Source organism: Mauremys mutica, chromosome 1 (assembly GCF_020497125.1).
Source record: "Mauremys mutica isolate MM-2020 ecotype Southern chromosome 1, ASM2049712v1, whole genome shotgun sequence".
Lineage (NCBI taxonomy): Eukaryota > Metazoa > Chordata > Testudines > Geoemydidae > Mauremys > Mauremys mutica.
This window is the reverse complement of record NC_059072.1, coordinates 134,395,080-134,406,646: the sequence shown is the minus strand read 5'-3', so window position 1 is coordinate 134,406,646 and position 11,567 is coordinate 134,395,080. Positions and strand designations below refer to the sequence as shown.

At 44.9% G+C, this 11,567-nt stretch overlaps 1 protein-coding gene across 1 annotated transcript; it reads left to right on the top strand.

The window, feature by feature from the left end:
- Positions 1-3,880: 3,880 nt before the first annotated feature.
- Positions 3,881-5,816, top strand: LOC123366265 (potassium voltage-gated channel subfamily A member 1). Its single transcript, XM_045009549.1, has one exon. The coding sequence runs from the start codon at positions 4,335-4,337 to the stop codon at positions 5,814-5,816; it is 1,482 nt and encodes a 493-aa protein (XP_044865484.1). The 5' UTR covers positions 3,881-4,334.
- Positions 5,817-11,567: the final 5,751 nt, after the last annotated feature.

Genomic DNA, 11,567 nt, shown 5'->3' with positions numbered 1-11,567 from the left:
AGTGGCACAGCTGCATCAGTGCTGTAAGTGTGGACAAGCCCTAAGTAAAGCTGGCTGGGAATTTTTCGATGGAACACTTTTTTTGCCGAAAAAAAATGTCGCTGAAAAATGCTGATTTGTTGAAACTGATGAGTCATTGAAACTGCTGGGGCGGGGGAGTTAAGAAACTGTCAAAATGGGCTGTTTCATTTGCAATGACTTTGTTTTAAAATATAACCTAATTTATACTAAATAGGTCAAAATTGAACCCAAACATTTTGAAATTATTGAAACAAAATGTTTTGATTGATCTGAAGGTTTGCAAAACATTTTGACTTTTTGGCCTGATTTGGGATGGAAAAATCTTAAAAATTCTCACGGGAGAGGAAAACCTTTTCCCACTCAGCCCTAATAGTAAAAGACAGTCTCTGCCCCTAACAGTTTATAATCTAATCTGTTGAGATAAAGAAAGCACCATTATCCCCCTTTTACAGATGAGAAGCAGGAAAATTGAGTGGCTTGGCCAAGCTAACACAAGATGCCTGTGGCAGAACAGGGTTTTGTTTGAATTCTAAACCCTGACTTTCAGCCTAGTGCCTTATTCACAAGACCATCCTTACCCACTACACTTTGAACTTGTAAAAAAAAATAGTAACCTTTATAAAGCATTAGAATAGGGTGAATATTCCAAATATGTTTATTGCTTTATTTATGCAAAAATATCCAAATGTATTGAATACACCATTTTAAGAATATCTTGCAGCCAGCTCTGTGTAGCATGTAGTCGGACACTGGAATTCATTGCCGTAAGAGGATGTTGAGTCAAATATAGTTGCTGGGTTTTGTTTGTTTGTTTTTAAGGCTGAATAACTTTCTGATCTCTTTGGAGCAGGGACTGTCTTTTTATTCTGTGTTGGTACCTAGCACAACTGGGTCCTGGTCCATGGCTGGTCTCTTGGGCAATATTGCAGTACAAATAAATAACAGTTAATTGCAAATGAGAAAGTAGTGATCATTAAGGAGGAAGACAGGATAATCAGATCTCCTCTTTCAGAGTGTAAATGATTGGTCTTGGGGTAGCAGAAGGATTTTCTTCCTTATAGATCTTGGCCAGGACAACTGTGGAGTTTTTCACCCTACCTTCAAAGCATCACTGTTTTGGTCACTGAAAAAGGCACTATACTGGACTATTCTTTTCTGTCCAGTGACCTGATATGTTGTGGCAAATCCATTCCTATGCATTTCTGCTGCAACTAGTGCTGATGAGCATTGCTCCATTCAAGCTCTGATTGGCAGTAGAGGTAGGACAAACTGTTAGAAGATTTTAAAATTACCCTTCCTCTCAAAGAAAGCAGGAGAAATAAATAGGAGACCTCAGAAGTGGGAGGGGAAGGAAAGGTCCATGGAGTCATGTGATTAGGCATTTTTAAACGGCCAAGTGCAACCTTAATTGCATGTAATGTTTTATGCAGTGAAACACTGAGGCCAGGCCTCTTAAACATGGATATGGTCTGTCTAACCCCAAGTGCTTCAAATTGCACTCATTTGTGCAATAAAACAAAGAATGAAAGAAAAAAGCCTGGGTTGTATTTGATCGCCTATCCTGCTTTGACAAAGTGAGCAGCCAGCTTTTATATAATGTACATTATTCTGTACTGTAGGGAACAATCCCGCAAAAAGCAGATGACATAATAGGTCTTCTCTGAGTTATGTGATTCATCAATTCAGTGGGATAAGCAGCATGAAGGGCAATTTCCTTGTAAGATGCTGCTGCTGCCGCTGCTGCTTAACTCTTCCCTCCCAATTACATCCACACTACACTGGATCCACTGCTAGGCCCCTGGGGCCGGCAAAGTGGAGCGCAGTCCATTAGCGAGCACGTGGCTGGGGGAGCGGGGGTCCCGTTGCAAAGGCTGGAGTCGATGGCTGCATTCCGGAGGGGCAGGGGATCGATACAGCGGAAGCGCCAGCCGCAGACCTGGCTGCGCTGGGCAGTTGCCCCCGGGGAGCTGTCTCAGCAGCAGCAGCTGCTGGCGCCCGGACTGCAGGCGCATCGCCTCCCGAGCCGCTTCTCGGGGCAAGCGCCGGGTGGCCCTGCACCTGGCGAAGGCCTCAGCGGCGGGGGGAGCCCGACCCCCGGGCGTGTCCTGCTGCCCAGCTCGGTGGCAGCCGGGGCAGAGCCAGGGTCAGCTGCTGCGCTACTAACCTACCTGTGCGGGCGGTGAGGAGCGTATTGGAGCAGATCCAAATCTGAGTGGTTGGGTTGAAAGATGTGACTGGAAAGGGACCGGGGGGGGGGGGGGAGAAACCTTCTCCCCAAAGGGCACCCTAGGTCACAGGTGGAAAAGGTCCTGAGAAAAATATTAACCCAAGAGCCAGGCTTCGGGTTAGTGTCAATCGCCCCCCAGGCCCGATCCCCCCCAGCGCTCCGCAAGAACCGGCTAGTCCGGGGCTTTCCCGGCCCCTCGCTGCTCCTGCGGCTGGAGGGGAGGGGGGGATGCACCTTGCGGGGAGACTGGGAGCCCTTCCAGCTGCTGCCGAGCGCGGGCCGCACGCCCAGGGGGCTCCGCTCGCCTGGCCCGCGCCGCCGCCGCCGCCTGCATTGCGTCGAAGCTGGCCCGTTTGCAATGCTCGCTCGGACCCAGGGTGGCTGCTGCTGTGCGTGGGTTTAAACCCCACCGGGAGCTCGGGGGAGGGCAGGGCTGCTCCAGTGGCGCGGTGGGGAGGAAACGTGCGATCGCCCCTTTCCCCTCCTCCCCCCACCCCATCCCAGCGCCGCACCGCACAGCTCTCAGGTTTCTGCTGATCCTGCAGCGTCAAGAAATGGCTCGAGTTTGCTCCTTGCTCTGCCTGTATTCCGCAGCCGCCTCGCCTCTGCCACGCGCGTCCCGCTCCTTCCTGCCGCTGCGGCTCTAGCCAGGGCGAGCCAAGATCTGCGCCGGGGACGCAGCTGCAGGGCTGCGGCTTTCCCCCTTCCCTGCTGCTGCCCGGCTCTCTTAAGGGCACAGGCAGAAGGGGAGCGAGAGAGGCGCTCGCCGCGTCCTGTTTGTTTGGACGCGATCCTTTTGGGCGGGTGCCCCTTCTTCTCCCCATCGTCACCCGCCTGGTTCCCAGCGCCGCCGAAGCTGGCAGATGAATATTTCAGCATCTCGCAGGCAGCCCTGTAGAGCGATCTCGGCAGGGGCACAGGCGGCGGAGGAGGGTGAGTTTGCTGCTGCGCTTTTTGGATGCTGCCGTTGCTGCTGCGACTTGACGCATTCCGGCAGGGTCTCCAGGTCCTCATCCCTCCAGCTGACCCGGGGGGCAGGTAAGGAAGCCCTCGCGCTCTGCTTTTCTGCCTCACCCCTCCCAGCCCAGATCTCTCCCTTGGCCCCCTTTTTATTGTTGATTGAGGGCTGCAGCTGCGATCCACCCGCAGCCCTGGAACGAAGTTGGCTGGAGGCGGCTAAGTTTCTGCAAGAGGGGGGTTGAGGCGCGGGAAGTGCAGGCAGACTGCTGCAAACCCACTGAAGTTACCGGGAGGCTTTCCCTTGCCTCCAGAAGGCTTTGGACCAGGGCCTTACATCGGAAGGATGCCCGGTGTATGAATGTGTGGGGACGGGGGTGTTAACGCCATGGGGAAAGCATGAGGCTTCTTGCTGGGTTCTCCCCCCTCTCCCCATCCAGCCCAGCTGAGTGTGTTGTGGTTTTTTACCTATCTGCTTTCCCCCTCTTTCCCCTTGCAGCCTCCAGCGACTGCCCCGAAGCGAGCTTTATCCCCCCAAACCAAGAGGAGGGAGGCCAGTGGAAATTGCTGTGTTGGCATTGCAAGCCATCGCATCCCAGCCCCCCTTTTTATTTATTTATTTTGATGGTAACTCCGTGGCAGCAGCAGCAGTGATGGTCGAGTCAGCGAGAAAAGCAGCAGGACCGTGTTAAAGGCAAAAGGAACTGGCTGGGGAGGGGAGCCCAGCCTGGGGTGTGTGATTGACACCCCCCAAACCCTTCTACCTTGGGACACACACAGGGGACCCCTCATGCCTCCCTCCCCTCTCCTCTTTCCCCTCTGAGGTTCTCCACCCCTTATCCCTCCCTTTCCTGATTCTCTCCATCCCAGGCCCCTTTTCCCTCATCTATTTCTCCTTCACCTTTCTGGGGTTTTCCATCCCTGATCCTCATCCTCTGTCTCTCCTCCCCTCACTTAAAGCTCTTCTGGATCCACCATCCCTCCTTACACCCTCTAAGGCTTTGCATCCCAGACCCCCCATCCTTCTCCCCTGAGGCTCTCCCCTCTTGGGACTCTCCATTTCAGACTCCTCTCACCCACCCAAGGTGTCCCTCTATATCCCTGAGACTCCCCCACCCCCTGTGCCACCATGACTGTGATGGCTGGAGAGAACATGGATGAGACCTCTGTCCTGCCAGGCCACCCGCAGGATAGCTACCAGCCAGACGCCCATGATGACCATGAGTGCTGCGAGCGGGTGGTGATCAACATCGCCGGGCTGCGCTTTGAGACCCAGCTGAAGACCCTAGCCCAGTTCCCCAACACGCTGCTGGGGAACCCCAAAAAGCGCATGCGGTATTTTGACCCATTGCGCAATGAGTATTTCTTTGACCGGAACCGGCCCAGCTTCGATGCCATCCTCTATTACTACCAGTCTGGAGGCAGGCTCCGCAGGCCAGTCAATGTGCCTCTGGACATGTTCTCTGAGGAGATAAAATTTTATGAGCTAGGTGAGGAGGCCATGGAGAAATTCCGGGAGGATGAAGGGTACATCAAGGAGGAGGAGAGGCCCTTGCCCGAGAAGGAATACCAGCGCCAGGTGTGGCTCCTGTTTGAGTACCCAGAGAGCTCCGGGCCAGCCAGGGTCATTGCAATAATCTCAGTCATGGTGATCCTCATCTCCATAGTCATCTTCTGCCTAGAAACTTTGCCGGATCTGAAGGAGGACAAGGACTTTACAGGGACTCTGCACCGCATTGACAACTCCACCGTGATCTACAAGTCCAGCATTTTTACCGACCCTTTCTTCATCGTGGAAACCCTTTGCATCATCTGGTTTTCCTTTGAGCTGGTGGTGCGCTTCTTCGCCTGTCCCAGCAAGCCCGAGTTTTTCAAGAATATCATGAATTTCATTGACATAGTGGCCATCATCCCCTACTTCATCACCTTAGGAACTGAGATGGCTGAGCAGGAAGGTACCCAAAAGGGGGAGCAGGCCACCTCTCTGGCTATCCTGAGAGTCATCAGACTGGTAAGAGTCTTTAGAATCTTCAAACTCTCCAGACATTCTAAGGGCCTCCAGATTTTGGGACAAACCCTCAAAGCAAGCATGAGAGAGTTAGGTTTACTAATCTTCTTTCTTTTCATTGGGGTGATCTTGTTCTCCAGCGCGGTGTATTTTGCTGAAGCTGAAGAACCTGTGACTTATTTCACAAGCATCCCTGATGCTTTCTGGTGGGCTGTGGTAACCATGACCACTGTGGGATATGGTGACATGTACCCTGTGACAATTGGAGGCAAAATTGTAGGCTCCTTGTGTGCCATCGCTGGCGTGCTGACAATTGCCCTGCCTGTACCTGTCATCGTGTCCAACTTCAACTACTTCTACCACCGAGAAACAGAAGGGGAAGAACAGGCTCAGTTACTCCATGTTAGCTCCCCCAATTTAGCATCTCACAGTGATCTGAGTCGCCGTAGCTCCTCCACAATCAGCAAATCTGAGTACATGGAAATCGAAGAGGATATGAATAATAGCATAGACAATTTTAGAGAGGCTAATCTCAGAACTGGCAACTGCACCATAGCCAATCAAAACTGTGTTAATAAAAACAAACTGCTGACTGATGTGTAAAAAACAAAAAAAAACAAAAAACACTCTCAGCTTGAAGACTTTAAGTGACTCAGTCACACGTTGTAGATGCTTTACTAGTAGTCTTTGAATGCTTTATTTACCTCGTAAATGCATTGTTGCATTGCGAATTTTTGCTCAGTGATCAAGAAGATTTCAGGATCCATGAAAGATAACGTTTTCGGTTATTCTTAAAGGGTATTTTCCAACTGGTAAATGATAACTATTTAAACTAGGCTAGTGATAAAAAACAATCATATGCTTCTAAATCTAAACTTTTTTTCATCCTTGTTGCTTGTTTAACTTAATTTTAAACAAAACACAACAGACAATTTTAGAGAGATAAAAATATGCATGGATTCCAGTAAAATATTCTGCAAAACTGCACAATGCATCCAAGAAAGTGCATCAGATAAAAACTTCAGCAAAAAATATGCAGCAAGCATTTGCTGCTGTTTTGGTCAACTGAAGCGTGAATTTCCCCTCTTTTGTGAAAGATGATGTAGTTCCGATCTACAAATTCATGCAGCACCTTATTAAAAATACACTTGAGCCTGGTCTTGTTGCTGTATACACCCTTAGCATAAAAGAACTATTCTATAAGGAAAAAAAAAGACAAAACATCTGCAATGCTGCTAAGTTTTCTTAAGTGCAGATGGTTTAAACACACATTTTTTTTCCCTCTCCAGGACTGGAAGCAAAAACTTTTAGCCCCTTTGTTGCAAAATAGCACAATGGAGTTTAATATAAGCATGTCTGAATTTGATACTATTTACTTTATAATCGCATGCCTGAAATGTTACCTCAGACAATAGGGGATAAGCTTTTGTTTGAAATGAATCTTCTAAAAATAGGTTCTTTATCTTTTCTTTTTTTCTTTTCTTTTTTGATTTGCATTCACCAAAAGTGCACTCCTTAATTTATTAATATTTGATTAGTAATTTAAAGTACTGTATTTAAGTATGTATGTTAGTCAAACGGGAACAATAACTTTTGGAGATCAAAGCATGTTCAAATATTCAGCATTATGGCCGAAATGACTAAGGTGTAACTTGAATTAATTAATGCATGAATTCAGTAATAATAATAATAATTAATACTTAATAAAGCACTTGTTGGATTGAGGGCCAGAAAGAACTGAATAGAGAGACCTGACGAGTTTCCTGCATTGCTCAGGGAAATGTGTTGGCTTCTGTCCAGGCACTGTTGGAAAGGAACATATCCTATCCCTTAAAGGGAAAACTATATGGAAAATTAAGAAGTCAAGTTATGTATAGCAACACCTAAGAACTAGTATCCTTTGTAGGTGAAATGCCTTTTGGTGCATTCTCAGAATGTAAATGAAACTTATCTATTGTATACATCCAAGTCGCAGTAGCAGATTTCTTTTGCAGTCATTATTTGAGGTCTATAGACTTTTGTACTCCCTAAAACTCACTGAAGAGACTCAACAGATTGGTTTAGATAGTTGCTTAGTGCCTTTATTCTTTATCTACTGAATCGCTAAAAGTGCCTCCTTGAATAGAGCTGATCATAAGTAGTGAAGGAAGGGGCAAGTCACCAACACACAATCAGGAATGTACTGTGTTATCTCCAGGCACAGCACACACACAGAGAGAGAAGAGGAGAGCAAAAACCACCAGCGCCCGAGGACACCTTTCTTCCCTTGGCAATGTGATGCTGTGGGGCTCAGCATTTGCCTCTGCCAAATAAGTCACAATCATGTTTATGCAAGACTCAAAGTTTCCCAGATTGTTTATAGAGACAGTGCTGCCCTCACCATTTTTGCCTTTCCTTCCCCTGAGATGACTCTTTGGCAGCCTGTCCCAGAAGGGCAGAACACAAGAGGAACTATGGACCATCACTTACTGCAGCATCGACCAGGCAGGCAACCAGATGGGAGGGCTGCACCTTTCTTTCCCCTTGGATTCCCCAGGAGGTAGGTGAGAGAGGCTTCCCATTTCCCAGCCAGGCACACATCCCTGTCTCCCTCACCCTTTCACTAAACTCCCTCAGCAACCCCATAGATTTTAAATCCCATTGCAGACCTTTCAAGCATCTTCCATCCATTGCCACTGTGACCTGATGAATGGCAGCAATGCTGGGAGAAGGAATCTTCTGCAGTATGCAAGCCTTGACCAGTAGGCCCTGGAAGATGACAACTTTCAATCTTAACCAACATAGGCACTAATCCTATTTTTTTTTCTTTCTTTAAAGGACAAAGTTGAGAATCTTCATTCTGCACTTAGCATATGGCCAGCTGCTGTTGAGCCATTTCCCACTGTACAGGCCCCCTCTTACCCCCATCCCCATCATCTACATATCAAGGCACTTATAATCTAAAAACAAATTAACTCTGCAGTTATGCACAAGTCTAACATGCCAGGTTTACAGAAAGACTTGACTTCTCACTGTGTGGCTTCTATTAATATTAATGATCACTTTCCAATCCAGGAGAGAGGGATCTCAAAGAACTGCAAAGCATCTGATAAAACAGGGCATTAAACTCTCCAGATAGATGAGGTAAAGCTTCCTTCCCAACCCACACCCCCACAACACACCCTTCCCACCAGAATTAAAATCTGGTGGTCACAATCTTTCATAGTCGAGGATACAACTTCCCATGGTTAGACTGACTTGCATGTTGCATTCAGTTCAAGACAGCAATAATCAGTTCAGTGCTGTGGGACTGATGATCAGAAAGTAGCACCTGAGAGACGAGGCCTCACTTTAGCAACATGGTTTCTACAGTAGCTGGGTAGCCGCACCTTCATTTAACTACCAGACGGATGATTATTCTGCATGTGTAAAGAGAAAAATGCTGCATGCAGTGGGTCTTTTATTAGCAAGGGATAGGGTGAATCATTAGGGTTTGGGGTGGCTTGGGGAGTCTGAATGTTGCTTACCCATTTATAGCTCATTACAAAGGAACTAAATAAGTATGGAGTACAGGGATTAACCTCATGTAGCATAGGCATGCATTTTTGGCAAGTTTGACAAAAAAACTCTCACCCCTTTGCACTAAACGTGCTGAAATGTCTTTGTAGGCCTGAAGGTGCACTTAACAACTGCCTGTTCTTACCAATAAATGTATTTTTCTTTTTTACATTTTCTTTTCTACTGTATTTCTTTTGGTGAATGGCTTGACCTCTAAAATGAATGTTTCCTCCAGTGGGAGAGGACAGAAAATGGGCTGATGGCCAATTTATTGTCTCTCCAAACAGAGAAAGAGGCCCTAATTCAATAGCGTGGTTTAGGGAGAGTTGTCTGAAATATCAGCAATCAGTATGATCTTAACCAGAAATCTTTGCAGTGTGCTAAACAACAACAGGTGATCAATTCAAGAGAGAATGAAAACAAAAGGCTTTGTAGTCACCTTCCTTATTGGAATTGGTGGAAAGAGGAATGCTACAATAAAGGGCCAAATTCATTGGTGAGGTAACCCCACTGAAGTCAACACACTTGATTCTCTTAGTACTTCAACCAGTTTGACTTTGCAACTCCATTGACTTAACTGGTTCATCTGGGTGTAAATGAGCAAATTAAGCTCTTTGACTTCAGTCAAGTTACACTAGTGATGAATATGATCCAAGGCAATTAACTACCCATTACAAATGCTGCATACATGCATGGGATTAACTTTATTCTTGTAAGTGAAGTTAAGCATGTGCATGTAGGGTATGTCTACATTTGAGATGGGAGGTGTGCTTCCCAGCTTGCATAGAAGGTATCCATACTAACTCTGCTCAAACTAGCAGCCGAAAAATAGCACTGTAGCCAGGGTAACACAGCCAACAGCTTGGGCTAGCTGTTTGCAGAATAGGGGCCTGGGTGCCCAAGCCAGTAGTCCTTGCTCAGACAACAGAACTGTTGGTTTCAATAATTTTGCCCAAGAAGAGATTTCAAGGATCAGGCGTTTCTTAGCAGATCAGCTACATATAATTCATTAAAGATTGCACTGGGTAGACAAATGAACCAGGGACAAATTTCATTCTCAAGTTTTTACTAAAAGACAATTGTTTTAATTAAACGAATGTACAGAGCGTTTTTTTTCTGTTACAATATAGCTGAAGCACAAATTATATAAAATGCATAACTAACGTTTTAAAGATAAACATAAGGAATCAAAGGTCATTTTTCCCAAGTAATGCCTGCCTTTGGACAATGCAGATTCTCTTTATTTTTGAATATCTCTGCATTGAATTAAAATTAAAATAGAACTTGGAATGGGAGAAGAAAAACTCATTGCTTAATTTATTAAAGAAAGCTTGAAAAGGTTATTCAAAAACATGCCTAATGTATGTTTTTCTTTTTTCTTCCTTTGACTTTAGATTGATTACCTGTACTTACAAGGGTGACATTCAAGGTTAATGTCACCCGTAAAACGGAAAAGGAACATATCACAGTTTCAAAGTGCTTTCCCTTTCTGGTCCTGATCCTATATCTCATGCATACTCAATACTTCAGTCAACTTTGATGGGAATTTTGGATGTACAGGGTATGCAGTATCAGGTTCAAAGTGTGATTCACTTTTCTTTTTTAAGGGGTCTCTTAGTCACAGAGCTAAGTCACAGGTAGAGATAGCAGGTCGTCTTCAGCGATCTCACAACATTGTTGTAAAGAATGGGAACTACAAAACAAACATACTTTTAAAACTGCTTTAACCAGGGAACTACATTTTTATTTTTGTTGGAGTTTTCTCAGGCCAGGTATAGCACATATTGTTTTGCCATGTCTTAAAATACTACTTTAGATTAATCAAATGTGTCAATGCCTATATTTACATCAGGAAACTTCAGGGTATTCTAACTTTTTTTTTTTTTAGTGTAGGTGAATTGTGCTCCACTAAGACCAGCAATTTATATTATCAGTGAATACTGCACCTTCATATTGTAAAATAATGAAATGAAGCTGGGGTCTTCACTGAAATTTGTCAGAAAATATTCTATTTGTATCTATGTAGCTCTGTTCATTTCACCTGTTCTTAGAGACTAGCGAGTATTACTCAAGTCTACAAAAAAATCCCTTTCCCTTTCTAGTCTCTCCAATAACTAAAGTGAGTACATGTGGCATTAAATTCCTTTAGGTGCATTAGTCTTTGATTAATGTTGTTGTTTCAGTGACATTTCTATAATGTAATTGGGGTCAAATGTATATTTTACTTTTGTACAGAAGTAAAAAAGATATTTTTATGACTAAATGCAGCAAAAAAAACCCTTATACTATAATCTGCTGAAATGATATATGTATTTCCTTTCCATGACATGTAAACTACTACTTTTTTTTTCAGGACATTGGTTTGAACCTGTAAATAACAGCTGTAGGCAGGAATGTATATGGACTCTGTGACATGCCTCTGATTTTAAAGATGAAGTATTACCAATGTTAAATATAGAAACAGAATAGTATTCATATAAAGTGCACCATCAGGACAACAAACCATTTAAGCTGAGGTAGCTCCATTTATTTTCGCAATTTGCACATTGCTTACACTTTGAATCAAGTATGTATCTCATTGTTACATTACTATTCATTTTACTTACAGCAGTTAAATAGTTTGATTTTGTCAGTTTTGGGGCATCTAATGTTACGAGTTTCTAACTTTATTTAAGTGCATAGTTTTCATCTATGCAATTTGACTTGCTTCTGTCACTTGCTCATCTGTTCATACTGGACATTAATTAAAGACAATTTTTGAGGATCTTACCCAGGAATGTCCTGACTTGTTATTGGCTGGAGTCGAGTTTCTCTCCT

Bases quoted from the DNA above. Each gene is read 5' to 3' on its own strand.
- LOC123366265 (XM_045009549.1), top strand. From the start codon at position 4,335: ATGACTGTGATGGCTGGAGAGAACATGGATGAGACCTCTGTCCTGCCA.